Genomic DNA, 21,792 nt, shown 5'->3' with positions numbered 1-21,792 from the left:
TTTTATCCACTCTTCAAAGAAACCACAGACTTCAAACAGTATCAGCCATCATCCTGGAATCAGTGACATTGCATCGGTCCCATGCGTACTTTATCTTGTGGTTTAATTATTAAGTTCTTTTCCTTTGATTTTCCTTTTAATATTTCAAAGTATATCTTCTTCAAATCTATACATTCTAGTCAAATTCTGTAAACTAGAGGATTGTAACTAACAATATATTGGTTAAAAAAAATCATCTGTTCAATATATTCTTTTATGTTGTTGTTTTAATGGAGAGTAAACAGAATTGAAGAGAGTGCAGGAGATGATGTTTCCAGCTTGTGGTTAACATAGTGTGGACAAGATTTACTTCTTAGATTAAGACCTGTTGACCATTGCCAAGCAGCATGTGTTAGAGCTAGCTCTGTGTGCCTGTCCCATTCCAGTAATAAAAAAAAAATACTGCCATATGTTTAAGTTTCTTGTTAACTTGGGAAATACATAGATGCAACAAACACAATTTTTTTGTCTTCTGTAATTCATTTTATTGCAAAGTTTGCTTTGTAAAACAAATCACTTCTCCTTACACATGGAACCACTTCCATAAGAGAAGAGACTAGAAGAGATAATTTATATCTTCATATTGACAGAATACCCTTTTTAAAAACAAATCACTTCTCCTTACACATGGAACCATTTCCATAAGAAGAGACTAGAAGAGATCATTTATACCTTCATATTGACAGAATACCCTTTTTAATAAAAGATTTGATGTAATGTTCAGTAAACATCTGAAAATGTCTTAATAGCTAAACTTATTGAAATGAAACTAGTCTTATCTGTGAGTAGATTTTGTAGAGAAGATTCTCATGTTAATGTTCTCTCCAGAGCATATTAATATTTGGGCATTCCATTGTATATTTGACTACCTGTGTTTTGAAGAGTCTGTACTCACCATTCTGCAAACTGTCAGGTTTTCACTACAAAGCAAAAGCCAAGGCAGCAACAATGGCTTGCTCCTCTCCAGAAATGCTGGTTTGATTACCTTTCTTTCTTTGTTGGCAGTTTGGCTTCTCTTCTTACAGAAGTTCACCCAACTGAACTTTTGTTTTGTCAAGCAATTTGAAGAAGAAGTGTAAAAATACAAGAACATTTTGCTATCACCGTGCTTATATATAGACGTACAAGCATAAGGAGCAAGTGAACTCATGTTTGAAAATTGTAATTCTCTGTTGTGGGGTGGGTAGTGAAGGCAAACACGATAATATGCATGGGCTGCTGCTTGGAACAAATATAGATTGGTATTTTTCTTAAGTGGCACTACATATCTCAGAGCTCCTTTTTGGCTCAGGCTGATCTAATAAAGGAGAAAGGGTGTTGGGGGCTCTGCCAGCAGCACGGCACCGCTGGGGAGGCATCACTTCATCAGTGCTGGGGCATTGGCTGGGGCTGCAGCTGAGCCACCTCTGCTCAGAGATCTCCTGGGGTTTCATAGGGCACTGTTTGTGTGTTTGTCATCGTGGGGGAAAGGAGATGCTTTGCCTTCAGCTGCTTCAGGAAAGCTGAAGTAGTTGAAAACAAAGCAATCAAAGAAAGACCCTCTATTAGAGTCTATGAGAATATACCGAGAAATCAAATTCTTAGTGGACTTAACTCTTCTCCTTCCTTCATGATTAGTAATCTTTCATGAAGTATTCCTTCAATGAATTCTAGTTACATTATGAACTTACATATATATCTATGAATAAGTGTATACATATTTAGAAAACAAAGTGTTTTATTTGCTGGAAATTACCTTTTTTATAAAAACTAAAAATAAAAAATTAAAGCAAAGAGGAATAGTACAACAGTTATGGAGAAAAAACATTAATTCTTTGTTATTCTTGTTTACCAGAATGAACATGAAATAGATTGACTGTTTTGGTGTTCAGTCATGTAACACTTGTTTATATCTCAGCAGCAGGAGTCCTTGTGGATTTAAAAAAACTCACATGTTTTCATTGTGTGGCATGACTTAGTGTATTTTTCAGTGTATTCATAATGTCCTGAAAAATAAGATTCTCTAATATTAAATGTAGCATTAACATGAAGCTATTGTCGAGATTGAGACAAGTCATTTAACAAACAACTCCTGTCACTGTGTTTTCGTGTTGGTATTGCCAGACATGCACCCTCAGTTTCCTTGGGAACTGTTTCATTGAAGCATTAAAACCTAGTCCTGGTTTTTATTCTCAGCTGTTGCCCATTGTGCCTTTCCCACTGACTCAACTGCTGAGGTGCCATTGCTTTCACCTTTTTCCTTTGCACTTTGCATTCAGAGCTCTCAGTGCTGCAATAAAGAGAAATAAAACTGATAAATCACAGCCTCTCTGTTCTGATGCTGAGTGGGAGAGTACTAAGAGGTCACAAATTCAGGCAGTGAAACTTCTGTTTGGGCAAGGAGAGGATAGATGTGTGGGTATTTGCTGTAGGATAATAAATGAAATTGGAAAAAATTAAGTTGTATTTCAAAAGAAACTAATGTGCCATTAAAGTTTCCAGAATGGATATGACCTCTACATATATTAAGAAAACCTTATCTCTTTCCAATCAGTCTACCTTCCTGCTGCATCATTTTTTACTAATGAAATATTTTTCTCCTGTCAGTCATGCCAGCTGGAAGGCCGAGGGAATCAGGGTTAATCAGCACAGATCCTGCTTGAGCTGTCAGGAAGAGGCAATGGAAGAATGCAGAGTAGAAAACAGTCTCTTCCATAAGTTTTGAGAGGGGAATGCAGAGTATATTTTAGAAGGTCAGGAGGCTGCCTTGGCTGGCCTGCAGCTTCCTGGCAGCACGTTGTGCTAGCAGTGCCCAGGCTGCAGCCCTGGCAGTGGGGTGGGGACATGTCATCCAAGTCCACCCCTTGCTTTGCCACCAGGCTTTACCTGCTTGCTCTTTAGAATACCCAAATGTCGCCTTAACCTCCTGGTTGTTCAAGTTCACGTTGCATCTTTTTATTTTGCATGACACCCAGCAGATAACTTTGTACTTGGAAGGCCACTGAGCTGTGCTTGCTTCAAAGGAGTTGGTTTTCCCTTCCTTTTCTCCTTGTGCAGCCAGGCGAGGCTGTGGTTTTGAGGGAACAGACCTTGTCCTTGAGGAGCTATGCTGAGGTCAATAACTCCATATTCTGTGAAACCACATTTGGTCGCAGCCACCCTTCCAGAGCTTGAAAAAATATTTATCCTTTGTCAGAAACCTTTTAAATCTAGTCAATGTTTATTTACTGTCTGTTTTATTCTTTCAGATATGCCTCTCCATGTCCGACGCAGTAGTGACCCTGCACTCATTGGCCTCTCAACCTCTGTGAGTGACACAAATTTTCCTTCAGAGGAGCCTTCTCGGAAGAACCCTACCAGGTGGTCCACAACAGCAGGCTTCCTCAAGCAGAACACCCCTGGCGTGCCCAGTGCTCATGAAAGAAAGGTATATTTCTCTCTCCCACTTCAGTAAATAAATTACAAATATGCATGAGTTGTTTTCTGCTTCTCTCATCTCCTCCTGGTTTCAACTTGTGTTTTCTGACCTTGTCCACCAAACCCCGTCAGCAGCAGTGAAGTGTTTGGGTCACACGTGTCCTGTCCTTCCCAGACTCTGGGTGATAACCACAGCAGTGACTCTAAAAACTTGATTTTTCCCCTTAGCTGTGGTTGAATCTATGATTACTCACTATTCTGCAAAGTTTTTATTTTTCAACTTTTTCTTAATGTTGGTAGGCCATGTCTGAAATAATTTTTACTCATCTCTGTAGAAGGCCTAATGCCAGTAAATAATCTGCAGCCCACAGCTGGTCTGGTTTGTCTTGCTAACACAGCATTGCTAATTTCTACTTTCTGAGGCTCTAGTGAAGTAATACAAAACACAAATTGCAAATGATTCCTCTCCTTGATAACAGTCTTAAAAATAAAACAGTGAAATGAAGTGTACTTTTTCCTTCATTTTTTCAATATGATTTCAGTATCTCTCCATGAATTGCTTTATTTGCTAGAGAAGTCAGTTAGAAGCACTCTTCTCAGTGCAATATTAAAAAAATTGGAAGAATCTTGCCCTTTTGTATAGATCCCACATTGCCCATAATTGTGATGGTAACTTGCAGACAAACTCAAAAGGAAAAAATGTATATTTTCTAATAGAAATGAGTAATTTTAAAAGAATGTTGCACTTTTGGTTGCTATTCTGACTACACAAAGTCCTCTTGGAAAATATGCAGCTTATTATAGCTTTTATTTTTTTCCACTTATTTCTGTTAACTCTGGGTAGTATAAATGCAAACTAAGTCTCAGCAGTCAGGATTCACACACCCCAAATAAAGGAGTCTTTATACACTGCTAATGAACCAAACTATTTTCAGTGGGCCTTTGGTCATTTCAAAAGAATCTATAAAAGCTCAGTGCTCACAGGCATTGAGGTCCCTCTTCATGCAGAGGTGTCAATTTAACTTGGTATCATTAAGTTTCTGCTTGATCAGGATTTCAGGCAGGTAATAGTGTGTTTTCTGTCACTTGCACTGGTGTGGCACAGAACTGTGTGCCTATTTGTAAATATGTATTTTATACTACTCAGATTCATAGAAGAAAAATGATAATCTAATCCATTTGAAGTATTAACATTTTCAGTTCATTTTTTGTGAAATGATAATGAGACGACACTTCGTTACTCCACAAGCACAGATATGAAGGGCTATACACAGCATAATCAGATTTCTTTGAGTGTCTGAAGTTAGCAGAAATTGGAGAGAATTGAACAGTAGCTAATCTTTCACACTAGTCTCCTCATTAGTTGTTCAGCATGTATTTACTCTTGATTTTTATGAAAATATTTCATGTCTATTGGAGCACGGTGACCAAACTGGAAAGGAATGCACATGATCTCATGTAGGGATGGGAAGGCAGGCACCAGAGAACATTAAATCAAGAAGATTGGAAGGAACTGAAGTTACATTAATTAGTACAATAGATGCTGATAAATTCTTTTATCACTTTTGAACACTGTATATATTGATCATTTGAATAGAACAGATCACTATTTTTAATAGGTAAATTTTAATTCCAGTAAAGACATGGAATTAAATAATTGCTTATGTGATGTGTATTATGAATTAATCCTGAGTTCATTTATGCTAGACTGTTTTTTTTCTGCTTTTGGGGTCTTGATTTCTTCATGTGAGTTAAGATTTTGTAGCCAATCCTATTTCTCTTAGGAACCACTATTAAGAATTCTCATTTCCTTTCACAGTATTAGCAACAATTTCATTTGTATTATTATTCTAAATGGTGGCACTTTTGTAGTCCCTGTCACCAATCTCTTACCAAAGTACTGACAATGAATTTTTACAAATGTATTTGTGTTATTTCAGCTATAACAAGTCCTCTTTTCTTATGTTAGGTTGTTTTTTTCAGCTACTCGGATAACAAAGAGATGGCTGTGCTTTGTTCCAGACTGTTTCATTGATTATAGATGACACAGACATTTTGAGAAAAGCAATGAGAACAGTCTTAATTTTCTGCTCAGCGCATTGGGCCTGAGCACCCATATATCTTTTGTGAGTGGTTGGCACTATGTAATGTTTTCACTGCAGTTCTCTTTCTTGACAGCACAAGAACATATGTTCTTGGGCTGAGATTTGCAGCACAGTTGTAGATTAGCAACTTTGCCCCAGCAGTATCTTGCAGAAACATGAAAAGGGTTTCTGGGAGAGTTGCCAAAAGCTTCATCCACCTACTGACTCCAAGAAGTGACATTACTTTCAGCCCGTCACCTCTAAAGAGAAATAATTGACAGGTAGAAACCCTGTCCAATTTTTGGAGGAATTAGTACGGGGGAAGCTGCATGTGTTTGGCAGAAGGGATTTATTTCTCAGGGACAAGTGAGAAAGGACGTCTTATTGGTGTTTGTTTCATTTTGGGTATGAAGAATTTGGAATGGCAGGAAAATGGGCAGATGCCCAAACTGAGATGAAATGAAGGGGTGAGAGTGCTGCCATGCACAGAAGCCTGTGAGGAGCCAGGACATATGCCAGTAGTTCTGGGCAAACAGAAAGGGAAAAGGGTGCTGGGGAAGAGTGAAAATATGGGCTGGTTGAAGGATCCTGCTACTGTAACTGTGGTGCTGCCTGTAGTTACTGGGATAAATGAAATGAGACACCAGATCTCCTGTGTCCTTAAGAAGAGAATGACCAGAGAGAGACAAGAGTATGCTTTGGAAGGGCCTGAGTTGGTCCTGCAAAGATTTGGATGGGTGTTGAACTTGAGATGCAGTTCTGTTGTATTAAGTAGGATGATGTGATATGAAATCCTTTCCCTAAACTGAGCATACATTCTCATCCATTTTTCAAATAATCTCGTAAAGAAACATCTTTTTATTATCAGGATATCATAATACATTCTGTATCCTTAGAATTGGAATCTCACATAATTTCTACTTTCTGTGTTTTTCACCTGTAAGAGCAACTGTGTGGTTTTTTTTTGTTTTGGTTTTTTTTTTGTGTGTGGTTTTTTTTTTGTTTGTTTTGTTTTGTTCCAAGGTACTCATTTATTTGCACAATTATTGATTATTTACAAGTTGTTGTAGTGCTGTTAACGGTACTTAGCTAGGTAATTCCTGACCTAATCCTTACCCTTAAATGTTTCAACCAAATGAATAGGTCTTCCCATCTGTGAAATATTCACAAAATTGGCTCCTGATCACCTCTAGTTGGTAAATTTGCTTCTTGGGATAAATTTTTTTGAAATTGAATGTTAAAACCATTTTCAGATACTTTTGTGTGTGTGAGAGACATGTCTGTATTACCTAGTGACTCATAGCTTGACTTAATCCTGTCTCTTGCTTCCTTGAGCCATTCTAATGAAAAAATAAGAAATCTCTAAGTAGAAATCTCTTCTCAGAGGCCTGGAGTAATACCTGATTGGCAAGGTGTAATTTTGTTTGAATTGTATTGAACTGTACAGGTGAACAGATTGTACACAGCTGAAGCATATCATACGTGCTTTTTTCCATTGCAGTAAAATCCTTTTTGATATTGTTGTTTTCTGAATATCTGTTGATTTGAATCACATTCTTGATAACTAAGTACCAAAGCCTATTGGCTCAACTAGCTGTTGTTAATAGATGTGAGCTGCATTAATGAAAATCATGTTTCTTTCCCCTTAGATGTTGTGTTACAGTATTGGAAGAGTGTAAATGGATCAACCAGTTACATTGCATCTTATAACAACTGTGAATTAATTGTCCCGTATATTTTCAGTGTGTTTTTTTAAATTTACAATTCTATTTGTGGTAAGGAACATCTTATCATTACAAATTAGTTACCTTCCTTGATCCTTGATCTGAAAGACTGAAAGCTTATCTAGTTAACCTGCCTTGCTTAATGCAGGGATACACTGTGGATAACAGGCTTAGGACAAACTTCCCACTGTGACTTTTCTGATTTTGATTCATATGTTGCCCTGTCAGAGATAACAACATTGGTACAGTAAGAATTGAAAATGTAGGTTAAAAAGCAGAGTTCAAGAGAGAGAAAAATGTTTGTGCATGGGCTTCTGTGCCTCTGGCTGTTGGGTTCACCCACCTGCAGCAAAGCAAATGGCACACGACGTGCTCTGTGGGATGGATCAGTAGCAGCAAGCACATAACTCAGTGTACTTGGCACATCATTTTGTAATTGCTTTTTTTCTTTGCTTTCTGTCTTTGCTGTTTAGTCAACAGCCAAATTTTTTGCTTATTTGTTGCTAAATGGGTTTGCCCATATATATATTTTGAGGTGGAATATCACTGTGCCTTGTAGGAATAATAATTCTTTCTAGGATATGCTTTCTTCCTACTTGGAAAGCTAATTTTTTTGGGCTCTATAAACCGCAGAGAAATAATTTGAAACTTCATGTGAGTGCTCTAAGTCTCATCTAGCATCAATGACCTTACCTGCAAAACAGATTGTGTTTCCCACATCTCCTATTGAAGGTAGTTTTGCTGTTCCTGTGGGTTGAGACTGACGAGTACAAATTTTCAGATTGCTGGGTTGCAGGGTTTTATATTTATGTGAAAGATGCAATCCTTTCTAATCCTCTTTGTAAACAGAATGAAAAAAAAAATCCTCTAATGAAACATGTTTAGATAGGAGAAAAGCATGCATATATACTTTGAAAAGCTTCAACAACAATGGTATTTCAGTTTCAAAATCAAATTTAAAGTCAAAATTAGTTTCATTTACCTCGAAGTCCTTTTAAACACAACTTAGTGACAATTGTTTTGTCACTGTCACCAAAGACATGGTATTTCACTAGAAATTAAGTATAATTCAGAGAATTGAAGGGCTCAGTATTAAAATTGTGTGTTGGTATCATTTTGTAGCCAGGAATTCTAAATGGCAGAGTATAAATCTATTAAATTAACTGGGTAGGGTTGTGGACTAAAAGACTGGGCATCATTCTAGGAGCCTGAAACCAAATTGTTGCTGATGTTTCTTGGGAGCCGTAGTCTCTGGTTTTGACTCCTCCATAGGAGAGGTACTGTGTACCTGGTGAGCAGTATTGGTGAAATGCTGTAATATAGATGAATCTACTAAGGAGAAGTTCAGAATATCTGCAAAGAGCCTGGCATATCTGTCATGAGAGGCTTTAAATCCCTACATGATGAATACAGCTTCCTGCTTCTAACCTAAAAATGCAAGGCTTTAAACAGAAGTTTTGAGAGATTCAATAGCCACGAATATTTCTTTGTCCAGGCATATTTGAGCAGGGTGTTTTTTTTCCTTTTCAGTGAGATGGTCATGAGTTTTGTAATTTAAGATGTGGTTTTGCAGAGACTGAGAGGAAGGGAGAATGAGCATGGATCATCCACAGGTGGTGAAATAAAGTGTTTTAATATGTAAAATATTACAGGAGAGATTTATAGAAAGTCAAGAAAATGGAAGTTACGTGCATCAGTTTTCTTCCTCTGTAATAGTAACTTGTTGCTGGCAGCTTGTTGCATGGTGATTAAATAGTTAAGAGGAATTGTACCCAAAGAGAGTGCAATATGAAATCACCACTTTGTGTTGTTTTTGTCCTGGGTAGTGTGTAAAATTTATGACTTTCACAGAACCACAGTTCAGCTGAGGTTGGAAGGTACCTCTGGAGATTGTTGAGTTCAGCCTGCCTGGTCAAAGCAGGGGCAGCTAGGGCAGGCTGCTCAGGTCTGGGTCCAGCCAGGTTTTGAGAATATACATCTCCAAGGATGGAGCCTGCACCACCTTTCTGATCAACTTCTTCCAGTGTTCGATCATTCTCAGAATAAGAAAGTTGTTTTCTTATGTTTTGATGGAATAATTTGTGTTTCTTCATGTGCCCTCTGCCTCAGGTGCTTTCATGAATACCGTGAAGAATTGTCTGTCTTTAGTACAGTAGCTGGTGATATTTCAGTGCAATGAAAACTCTATGAAGGAGCTCTAAATTCCTAACTTTCAAAATGTGAAAACAAATATAATGTTTCTTATCATCACCAGAAGGTTGGGAATAATAGACACAAAATGAAAACTCCTTGCCTAGTGCATAGAGGTAACAGGCAGTGTGCATCAATTGATGCTATGCTGTTCCATTAGCTGAGGGCTGTGTATGTGGACAGGATTCAGCTGTTGGCATTCAAAAGTCAGTCATGACCACATGTTAAGCAGGCAAAAAGCCAACAACAAAACAAATCCAAAGTGAAGGTGTAATTTTCTATATCTCCTTTGTTGTTTTACCTCCTTTTGCTCCAAGTCATCCATTTGTGGATGCCCATCTGTCAAACCTACTCTCTGCCCCTCTAAAGATATCAGCGCAAGATCTGGGAGCTGCTGAGTTTTTTCCACTTCTGCTCTCAGGCTGAGCAGGTCTGTTAAACACACTGCCTTTGTTTTGCATCAGTAATGTAGGAAGGATGTGTATTTGTGTCCCAGTGCTGTGCCATGCCACGTCTCACTGCAGGTGATGGGTGAGCAGTGTCTGGGTGAGCAATGCCTGCTCCGGAGCTGAGGGGACTCGGTGCTGCATCATGAGCTGGGGGTGCCAAGGAGGGTCAGGGTGAGCGAGTCTCTTACTCCTGATGAAGGAGTGGTGGAATGTGCACAGGTTGTTTGTCTTTCCACTTCAGTAAATGCAGTGCACAGCACCTCTCTGAGAGCCACTGAAAGCTATACTGAAAACAGAAAGCTCTCATGTGGTATGTGGTAGATAATTGGAGACTTTTCCTCTGCCATTTTTCTAAGTGAGGGTGCACTTTATAAATTCCCATTTAAGTATTTGTCTCTATTGGTTTTAATTTTTTATGTTTTTGCATCTCTACCTTGGTTTAGGGTGAAAGACTGGTCCTGAAAGAGTAGGTTGATAAAAGATTGATTGAGCAAGTTTAAAAAACCCCCAACAGTGAGATGTTCAGGTTTAGTGGTTTTTTTTTTTTTTAAAAATTCACTCATATGTGGAACTAATCAGTGCAAGGAATAGTAAGGTTGGGGAGGAGATGTTAAGCTCTAATTAGTGGGGAAAATCAGCTCCAGTAAATACAGGAATTCCTTTTGCACTTCTTTTATGACTGATTCTAGGCTGAAACAGAGGTCACTTAGCCTGGTTTTGTTTCACAGCCTGATGGGATGATCATTGTGTGCTACCATCCAGTTTTGTTGTCTCTTTACAAACAAGCTCTTCAGCTCTTGTGTACAGATGTCCAGCTAAAGAGCGTTGCCTGCTGAGCACGTGAAGTAAATGAAATGTGGACAAAAGCTAAAACAATAAGATGAGGAAAGATGGGAAGCTGTTCAGTGTGAGGAAGACCAGAGACTGCAAGGAGCCAAGGGTGTGTGTGCTGCTGTAAACTCAGATAAAAGAGAAATGCTGCTGCAAGCCTGGTTCCTCTCTGGGCCTTCCTCCACAGACCCTGGGAGGAGCTCTGGCTGAGGTCTGATGTGAATTGGCAGGTTGGATGAGGTGATGGATGCTTATAAACTGCTATATGTTATTTGAGTTGTTTTGCATTATCCCTTGTGGGGGTTTATTAGGAGATGTGTAAGTAAAGAGTAAAAGGAAGAAGCAGCTTTCTTTCCTGTCTCTCCATCTAAAAAGTGACACTGTTTAGAAACTTCTGGCTTTGCATGTGAATGTGCAGAGATCATTGTTAATTTTTCTGTCATAAATAAGAGAGATCAACAGAATGTTTTGGATGGGCAGTATTGTGTTTTTTAATTTACTCTTAATTTAGCCCATATTCTTTGACACTGAGTGTTTATATATAATACCACTTGCACAGAGAACTGTCTGATTATCATGGCCCATAGTTACTGATTTTTTTTAAGGTCAGGCCTTGCTTATCAAAGGGTAACATGGAGTATATAAATTGGAGTAGCACAACTCTGGAAATTTCTGAACGTAAGGTGGTAGAACTTAAACAGAACACTGGCTTTTCAATTTTATTTTTCCTTGCTGGCATTTAATGAGCTCTTCTAGAAGCATAATATATTAATACCTTCCATGGAACTATACAGAGGGTCATTTCTAAAAAAAGTCCTTCTGAAAATATCCAAATAAATATGAAATGATCATTCTTTTAATCTATTTTCACCATAGATAGGGCATGCAAGTTCTTTATTAGACTGTTATATTTGTATCTTCTGCAAATCAGTTTTTACCAGTTGGAAATGACCCATGTTCCGGGTCAGAGCTGATAGAAGGGATGAAGCTGTGGTAATTCTTTAATGTAGGAGTCCTCTTTTACTTTACTCCTTGGAGAGTGGCCTCAGATCAAAGGTTTGTGATACTGGGTGACTGTAACTCGTTCCTTCTCTACTCTAAATGGCTGGGCTGTCTCTGCATTATTGCAGCTTCTGGGGTCATGTTCTTCAGTACACATGAGGAAAAGAGCAACCTTGGAAAACTGAACCTACTGGGAATAAAAGGAGGCTCACCCAAGCAGTAGTGTGAGTTTCCTGAGATTTGAGATACATGGATAGTTACAGGAAGTGACTGGTACAATTAGTTTGGGGGTAAATTACTGACATTTAGGAGAAATTGTTGTTACAAGATGCTGTGTTAATAGAACAATTCCAAATCTGACATCTGTGTACGTAGTTTTTTTTTTTTTTTTTTTTTTTTTAAAGGAATTTCTCTTAATGCAATGCATCTTTTGGGTTAATTGATTTTATATATGTATAATGTATTTTCCATGTAAGATAGACATTATTTGTGCAGCTTTCTTTGTTCTTTCGTTTTGTTGTTTGTTTGGTTTTTTTTTTTAGAAATGGGGATCAATTTGGTCTTATTCCATATTTGTCTAAAATCCAGTTAAAAAGAAGCCATGAAAGCTCATCCAAAAAAAACCTCCAGGAATCTATTTGCTATACCATCAGATAGCATGGAAAATGGATCTGTGTGTATATTATTTCATTTATAAACAGATGTTTTCATCAGAAAGAGTTAGTTACATAAACTGTGTGCATGTTTTGGTAATTAATTACAGCATTTAGCATCCTATCTGAGAGTGACACCAAATTGTTCAGGGTCTAACATGGTCATAGTGGAGCATTAAAAGAAAGAACAACAACCTTTATAACCTGTATAGTGATTCGACAACAATTATTACCCTTATAGGCATGAATTTGCCCAAAGTCTTTCAGGTGGAATTACAACCTCAAAAGACTAAACAAGATCTTTTTCTTCATCTCTCATCACAAATCCTATCTCAGTCTGAGGCCATCTCAAGGAACTGGAGCCAAACAAACATGCAGCCTTTTCCAAAGTGCATAGAATACAAGGAAAAAGACTGGATAGCAAAAAATGATCAGTGCCCAAAATGATCTCTCTTAATGACTGTCCTAAAGGGCAGGTGGGACACTTGGTTTGCATTTTTGAATTGTCTTTCAGATAATTAATTTGAAGATGTCTTCAGTGTATTTTACCCCTGTTGTAATGCTGTCTGGTGTAGTTTTGTTTTAAATAAGCAACCAAAATTTGCCACACTTCAGCCATTCAGGAGGTGAAACAAAGGGAAAACCCAGTTTCTTCACTATTTGGAAAGTAAAAAAATTATTTAGGAGACATGGAAGTGTCACCACACCGGGTGGGGAACATCCTGGTTGGGATGTGATGCTGGGAGTTTGCAGGGGTACAACTGCAAGTTAAAATCATGAGTGAGTTCATGCAATGACATCTAGTAATTAAGTACACAGAGCATTCTAATGCATAATTTCCTCTACAAGCTACAGAGTCTTTGATGAGACTCTTGTTACATATTGCAAATCATCTGAAATTAAAAGTGTAGCAAAATTGCTTCATTTTTCCTGTCCCCTTTCACCCAGTCCTCCAACAAAACCCCACAGGGACACCATGCTGAACTAAATCTTAAAGTGTTAGATTATGTGTCCTCATTAAAATTACTCCAAAATGCTGCAGTTAAGTGTAGTGGTGGCATTATGACTTGGCAGTTTTAGTATTATATTGATCAATTTCCATTTCAAACATGATAAAGCTGACAGGGCCCATGGCCCCCAAAGATGTTTGGGAAAGAAACTTCTTTTTAATAAATTAGAGCATTTAATTGTAACTGATGATGCATGTCAGCCCTGGTCCCAGGAGGGCTTACAGCTGCATTTCCAGAAGAAATGGGAATTCCCTGGGTGACCCTGATGGCTTCTGTACCATGAAATCTTCTCCTTTATGGTATTGTAGCTAAAAGTGACACACACCTTTTTCAGCTGGATGTTGGGAGCATGTGTGCTAAAGTTAGATCATGCTGAAGACAAGTACAGCTTTCTGGATTAACAATTGAATATTTTACACAAAAAATCCCCAAACAATATATATTTTAAATAGCAGCATCACAGCTGGCTCAGTAAATCCCAGTGTCTAAGCTGCAGCGATGTTTTTCACCTGTACCTCTGTAGTTTGCCAGCACAGCTATGTTTGAATTAGCTCTGGCAGTAATGGAAACCCCTACAAATATGGGGTTACAGGTAGCCAGGAGCACCTTAAGGCTGTGTGGTGTAGGTGTCTGTGAGAAGGATGGTGTGTGGCAGTGCTGGGTGCTGATCCCTCTGCTCCTCCTCTGGCTTGGTGCTTGTCCCAGTGCTGCCACTCGGGGTGCAGGCAGAGCTGTTTGCCAGAAAGCAGTGACAAAGAAAGGAGTGGAGGGCTTGTCTGTGGCTGGTGGACCTTCTAATATTTCACTATTTGGCTAACACCAGCATGACTGAGTGTGTGATTGCAGCACTGCTATTTTATTCCAATCTGATAATAGCACTATTTTGAGCCTCTGAAGAAAGGTGAGAGGTGAAAGTGCTGAGAAACAAAGAGTTACAGAAACCACATCTCTCTACCATTCTGGCTTTTTTTTCTGCTGTCACAAAAAAATTGCTGAGTGACTTGGATGTCTTCTGTGTAAAATGAGCTGATTTAAGTCTTAGCAGGAGAAAGGCAATCTTCTACAGAAGTGGGCTACAAGCAGAAATATTTTGGTAGGTGGGATAAATGTACTCTTCTGTCAGCACAGATAATACTAGGCATAAACTCTTGGCAAAATTCTTGACATTAGTATAGATACACAAGACAGAGGCCTAATTTAACTCTCTTAGCTTAGGTAATTTCACTTAGATTGAGTGCTGTGATACTTGAGACTTTTTACAGCACAAATTTCCAATATAAACTTTGTGCAATGTGACTGTTCATTGTGATTCTGAGACCTGGTGATTGAATAATTGAAGAACAACACATCCCTAGATGAGCATCTTTCCTTCTCTCTTGCTCTTGCTAAACACTTCTGTGCAGGCATAATGGATGCTGTGTGGAGAGAGGTCTTTTATAAATAAAAATATCTTTTAAAAAAAAGTTTATATTGAACATTGTAAGCAGGAATCAATAAAAATGGAATTCTCTATAAAGTACAGAAATACAGAAAACATCTTGTTTCATAGAAGGAAATTTCTGCTCATTCAGACTAGGTGATGTCTGTCAGGTACTGGGTTATTGTTAGGTGACAATAATGCACGCACCAACTGTATGGGTGGTTTTGTGCATAAAATGATTTTTCGTTATTTCTTTGTCAGATTCTGATTTTGTTGTTATACCTGCCCACCACTTTGAACAAGAGAAATTGTTTTGGCTTATAGGAGCTGTGCCACCCTTGTCACCTGAAGAGAAGAATTGAATAAGAGAAGCAACAGGAAAAAATCAATTTGGATACACCATTCCCTGGCTTTTATGGCATTTGCTGTACAAAGCTGACTTCCCCTTTCTAAATAAGACATAGAGCAAGGTTCTAGTTTGCTGTGTGGTTAACCAGAACTGGAATACTGGATTGTTTTCAGTTGCTGAAAGGCACAAAGCTTTTTGTGGCAGGGTAAAGTAATTTAAGATGGTTATTTGTTAGGCTGGTTACCTGTGCAAATATATTTTTACAAGGTTATCTTGTATTGGATGAATTGAAGCTTCAGTGTCTTGAAATAGAAGAATTTTTCTTATACGCCAACATCTTTCAAGAAAAGAAATTCTCATCAATCTCATCAATTAAGAAAGCTTAGGTTTGGTATGCCTGGGAGAAGATTTTTCTTGCACGGGAAGCTTTTGAAAACTGCTCTTTTTCACAGTTGTACCAAGACCTGAAATTCTTAGCAAAGCCTGTCATATATATACAGGAAATAAAGTTGTGAAGGACAATTGTAAGGGAATTGATGCTCCATCTAGAATATTGGACTAGTACTGTTCCAAACAAAAGAAATATCAGTATGGCAAACAGGAAAAGGAAATACTCATGCTGATGGAATGAAGTATTGATTTAAGGGGGGGGGTCAAAAATCTGCTCTGTGCTATAAATAAAGAAAATAATAACTTTTAGCTGCAAATGTGCACTGCTGTTTGTTTGTTATTTTAGAGAGTTTTGAGATTCCTAAAAATGGTAATATTGCAAAATATGTAGGACTACAATCCTGTTTTAAAAATAGATGCTCTCTCTGAATTATTTGATTTGGCATGAAGATAGACAGACACTGACTGGAAAAAATACTCTGCTTCTGAAGGAAGTATACTTATATATATTTTATAGTATATTTATAATTCTCTTTTGAAAAGCTAAGCAGAATTTTAGCTCCATGTATTATTTCAGTTGGAAGGAACTAAGCTATGTAAGCTATCAGTAACACTGACTTTAGGCTAAAGGTAGCTCCCATCATTAAGAATCTGCCTCTGTGCTTTTGTTGGCTTTTAGTGATCAGACTGGGTAAGGACTAATAACCTTTAGAAGCTGAAGAATTTGTACAGCTTGTAGGAAAGATGTGTAGACAAATTCCTCAATTAAAAAGGAAAAGAAAAATTATCATTCTCAGTAGGATCAGTGTATCTCTGTCAGCACAATCTCCATCTGCTGCTGTTCTACAAATGTGACTGTATTTGTACCTTCAGGCAAACCAGGCAAAGCATTATTATGTGAAATAATAAATTCAAGTTTTGAACTCTGCAGCATGCTATTCTGGTTTTAAGGGCAGTACCTGGAGCAGTGAGACTGCTTTGATTGTGAAATGGGTTACATACAGAGACTTGGAAAAATTGTACCGTGGCCGTAGCGGTCACTGAGTGCACTCATTTGGTGCATTTGCTCTCAGTGAGAGTGAGCTGAGGAGAGTGATGCTCTGAAAGCCTTGCTGAGTGTGTACTTGGGAATCTGTGCACTAGAGGTTTGAGGCTGGAAAAAGAGGAAAGGAAGCATGAGTGGGTGGAAGATCTACAACTCCACCAAGGCTTTGTTTGGGTGTCCCTGGCATTAAGGAACGGGAGCTCTTGCCCTTGAGTGGCTGAGCCATTGCGCTGTCCTTGGGTCCAGTCTTCCTTTTGTATTAATTTAATAACCAGCTGCATTGTTAATGTGCAAGGACTGGTTGTTTTTTATAAGACACTTTTTTGTTTCTTTTAAACTAGAAAGATGAAAACTACAGAAGCCTACCACGAGATACTAGTAGCTGGTCTAACCAGTTTCAGAGAGACAATGCTCGTTCATCGTTAAGTGCCAGTCATCCCATGGTGGACAAGTGGCTGGAGAGGCAAGAACAGGTAATATATATGTGCATATATATATATTACTTTATCAATCTAATCTTTATGCTACTCCAAGCTATTACAAAGAAGTGTATACTTACCTGACATAGGCTCTTTAAGCATGATAGAAGCACCAGCAGTATGCTGACTACATTTCTATGGGATTCCTTCTGCTTCAAAAAAACCTGCATTACAACTGAAATGGACACCTGAAAATAATTTCATTTTTGAGTTCATAAATACATTCCTATAGTATATGGAGTCCTGCTGTTCTTCACAACTGATACCAACATGGTTATTTTAATTAGTATTATTTTGATAAACACTCTGCCATTGAAATCCAACAGTGATACTACATAATAGCCAAATGTGGGTCAGTTTTGGCACTGCACTTTTGAATGCTTGTTATTTTTAACACCATAAAACATATTAATTATAAATTTTAAGACTATTATATTTGTTTAGTGTATATTTATATTACTTTTTATCTTAGTATTTTTGAGACACTTAGTAGTTCCAATTTGTGGTTGTTTTTAATTAATTAATTTATTTCTTAATTTGCTAATGAGCTGGTAGTCACAGAGGTTTAAAGGTCTGAAATTCAAATTACCTAGCAGTCACTTCATGTCTTTGTATATGCCTGAAATTTTCAAAGAAGTGTCTTCAGATATATACAGAAAATGCATCTTTAATATGGAAATTTGAAATACAGCAGCAAGCTCATATGTAGGGTAGTGCCTATGTATCATTATTGCCTCATTTTTTTCTTTATGCAATGTGCCATGAAAATACTGAATTTTGCATTGAACAAAAATGTACACATTTTCTATTTTACAGCAATAGGACATAAACCCAGAATTTGCTTTATACAGCAGAGCTTCAAAATGAAATTTGCTGTTTGACACAGCCCAGGCTTTGTTGCAGTGTACCATGTGAAAGGAGGGGAAGGTTTATAATCCAATCCCTGGTGTCCTGGGGCTGATCTGCACCCACATATCCCTTATTGATATTTGAAGTTCAGCATTGCCAAATCATAGCATACTCTAAACATTCTTTATCCAAGCCCATTCTTAGTTTAAAAGGAGCTTAAATATTATCACAGAGTATTTAAAAAACCCCTCAGCCTCCTCCCAAATGTGAGTTACTAACTATGTTTATGCCTTGTAATTATCTGCAAATTAATTAATACGTTCTATGAGAAGAATTCTGTCTTTGGTCTTTCTGTTCTTTCCTCTGCATATTTAATGCCAGCATTCCTTCCATTGCTGTTTTCCTCCAAGAAGATACAGCGTTAGGCTGGATGCAGTGAGCTGCTGTCTCTGTGTCAGCCTGAGTTGAAAGGGAAAGTCAGTGCCCAGATTTGCAGGCAGCTCCTGTGTCGGTTCTGCTTGTTTGATGTTGTCGAGGCAGATTTCCATGCATCGTTAGATTCGCGCTATGGCAGTAAATGAAACTGTTGTCTCAGCAAAAGAAGTTGGATTAGAAATCTTAATAGTGATCATCTTGTAAAATGTTGGGTACATGAAATTTTAATATATGATGTTTCATATTAAGCTTTGTGTTGGTTTTAGTCTCTGAACAGCTTAACTAGTTCAATTTGTTCACCAATTGGGTAAATAATTTGCCAGTGGTGGTAGATTGGAAGCATATTTGTTAGCAGAGTTAACTGTTCGCAGTTTGAAATTGTAAATATGATGTTTCTTTAGAGCAAGTTCTCTGCTTTTTGTTTTTGTTTGTTTGTAGTGGTGTTTTTTTATTAAGTGAGATGGTTTATTCTTTGAATATGTTAACGATTCTGCACATACTTGGAAGATCAGGATCCTTTTGCAGTTTCATATAGCAGGATAATTAGTTAGACTGAAACCTGTTCAGCAGGGTATATACAGGAGAAGAAAGTCTGTGGGGTGAGTGGAATGCACTATAGGGAAGAAGGGAAGGGCCTGGTGGGGGATTGAGTAGCTTCAGATGGAGATATTCTTCCACACCTTTCGGCATTTTTAATATCTTCTTCAGTATCCACTGTGGAATGTTGTTTCCCACTGGTTAAACCTTGGCTTCTGAGAAGGGGAAGCTCAAGCAACAAGCTTGCAATCTGGCATAATCAATTAATTTAGCAACTTCCAGTTGTGTTCCTGTGTGCTTGGCAGAGATGTGGAGGGGCTGGAGAGCTCTGTGCACCCCGCCAGGATGTGCATAAAGACTCGCAGACAGCAGGTCTGGCACCAAGGGTGAGGCAGCAACAGTGCCAAGAAACCTGTAGGGCAGAACCCATTACAAATACCAGGGGTATTAATAGTCCTGCCCTAATGTGCCTTTATGGCTCTTCAGAGAAGGTAGTGGAAAACATTGAGTTCATCTTGCAGACTTCAGAGACTTTTTGTTGGATGAAGGCTCTTCTGTCTGGGCTCAAATTACCTCTCTCAAAGCTGGCCTCATCTCTTTCTTTTGAAAATGAGGCAAGAAGGAATTCCAGGATGATCTTTGTCACCTTCTATCATAAATGAATATTCACTGGAATTACTTTTTGAAAGTGTGATGTGCCAAAGAAGTACAATTATTTTTGCATGGACAACACCTCATTTCCTATAAACAGTGCTAGGGAGCAAACTGTAATTCTATGAGCAAACTATAATTCAGAGTGAGCATCACAGCTCATTCTGAAGATGGAACAAGAGACATTGTTTCTGGGAAACCATTATAAACCACTGTAGCAGGGATTAATAAGGACATAGAATTAGATATGTTCAAGTAGGTGTTGGAGAAGTAGTTCTGTAAACTTTTCTAGATTTTTGCCTCTAAAAATGGAGGAATGGATCAAGTCCATTAAAATTTCTGGCAATAATTATTGCTTTTGCTTGTATTTATGGAATTTTACTTGGGCTCTAGTAAATGAGAGTGATACATCAAATAAATGGAAAAGATTGTCTGGTTTACAAGTCCTTTAAAGTCTTCTGTTTGTATGTCCTGGTTAGCTACATCTGCCTTGCAATTGTTCTCATTTAGTTCCAGAGCCCTCTGATTGTCCACAGGGCAAATGATCCATGTGTTTCTCAGTAACTTCTGGTATTACTCAAGCCCATGAGATAAGTTATATGAAACACTGTACTAAAGAATAGTTTCACCACTATGGAGCCAAAAACGCAAATTCAGTTTAAGAATACTTTCAGAAAGGTAAGGATTTTTAAGGGACTTTTTACAAGAGCATGTAGTGATAGGACAAGGGGGTATGCCTTTAAGCTGACAGAGAATAGGTTTAGCGCTACATCTGCCTTGCAATTGTTCTCATTTCGTTCCAGAGCCCTCTGATTGTCCACAGATCCGTGTGTTTCTCAGTAACTTCTGGTATTTCTCAAGCCCATGAAATAAGTTATGTGAAACGCTGTACTAAAGAATAATTTCACCACTATGGAGCCAAAATCGCAAATTCAGTTTAAGAATACTTTTAGAAAGGTAGGGATTTTTAAGGGACTTTTTACAAGAGCATGTAGTGATAGGACAAGGGGGTATGCCTTTAAGCTGACAGAGAATAGGTTTAGCTTAGATATAAGAAAGAAATTTTTCATTAGGAGGGCAGTGAGGCACTGAAACCAGTTCCTCTAAGAAGTGGATGCCCCATCCCATCAAGGCCAGGTTGGATGGGGCTCTGAGCAACCTGGTCTAGTGAAAAGTGTCCCTGTCCATGGCAGAGAGGTTGGAGCTATAGGTGATCTTTGAAGTCCCTTCCAGCCCAAACCATTCTGTGATTCTATGATTGTATTTTTTACTCTTTCACTCAATTCTTTTTTATAGATTGTCAAGTACTAGGGGAAAAAAAAGTGCAATCTTTAATTTGATTCTGAAATATATTAAAAAAGAAAAAGGTGGTTTTTATTCTTTGCCTTGACCTCCGCAACACCTTCCTTTTCCCAAAAGCAACCAAACTTTAAAGAACAGTTGAAAAATCTTATTTTCTCTGAAATTTATTCATATATGTGGTAATGTCACTTTTATTTGAGAACTCTTTCTTCCCTCAGCTCACCTCAAGACTTGCTTGGGCCCTGATCAAATATGGCCTCATGCTGTTTCATAGCAGGGAGACATGAAAGGGAATGCGTGAAAGAGTTAAAGTTTTCACCAATTCCTTAAGTTTAGGTACACAGAAACTTTCTCTCACATGGTCACATTTTTATTTTATTAGTCAAATATTGGAACTGACAGCAAACAAGAGACCATTCCTTGCTCAGCTGGTTGGGAATGGGTGTGGGGAGAGCAGGAGAGCAAATCATAAAACAGCCTCACTTAAGTATGAAGCAGTTGATCAGATTTGCAAATACAACAAGTTTAGTGTAGTTAAAACTATATGCAATTCTATATACATACAGGTATCTATATTTTTATACATTCATGTATTTGGTGTATATCTATATTTATTGGTGCATGAAAACAAAGTAGGAGATGGAGTAAAATTTCATAGTTTTTACTGAAAAACATGTCTGATTCCTAAGAGCCCCGTAGCTTTCTGGTATCCAGCAAAAGCCAGACTAGAGCAACTCAAATGCATTCTGAAATGGCAAGAGAAGCTGGTTACTACTGCTGTCTTCTTGAGCAGAAATGTGCTGTATGGAACACTTCCCTAAGTTATTTTTGTTCATGACATCTGTCCATAGTAATCTGGTACAGTTTCTCTGGTTCCTGCTGCAGCAGGATCAGACGTGGCAGTAGCATATGGGTCTTGTCTCTCCAGCTGTAGAGTACCTGCCTTCAGCTTGTATT

General features: G+C 38.1%; 1 protein-coding gene across 19 annotated transcripts in view; it reads left to right on the top strand.

The window, feature by feature from the left end:
- The window catches only part of PARD3 (par-3 family cell polarity regulator), a 445,202-nt gene that overhangs the window by 176,248 nt on the left and 247,162 nt on the right, over nucleotides 1–21,792 (top strand). For 13 of the 19 annotated variants that reach the window (XR_005627160.1, XM_039705860.1, XM_039705959.1 and 10 more), the window contains exons 4-5: nucleotides 3,267–3,445; nucleotides 16,924–17,055. Coding sequence is in view for 18 of the 19 variants with exons in the window: in XM_039705860.1 (XP_039561794.1) it covers nucleotides 3,267–3,445; nucleotides 16,924–17,055 (311 nt within the window). In the remaining variant the exon portion in view is untranslated. The remainder of the gene's footprint in view (nucleotides 1–3,266; nucleotides 3,446–16,923; nucleotides 17,056–21,792) is intronic. The other 6 variants (XM_039705901.1, XM_039705907.1, XM_039705894.1 and 3 more) reach the window with 1 other exon arrangement.

The sequence above is a fragment of the Passer montanus genome, unplaced genomic scaffold, assembly GCF_014805655.1.
Source record: "Passer montanus isolate IOZ18808 unplaced genomic scaffold, ASM1480565v1 scaffold10, whole genome shotgun sequence".
In the NCBI taxonomy this organism is placed as follows: Eukaryota; Metazoa; Chordata; class Aves; order Passeriformes; family Passeridae; genus Passer; species Passer montanus.
The sequence above is the reverse complement of the archived record's forward strand: the minus strand, read 5'-3'. Positions and strand labels throughout refer to the sequence as shown.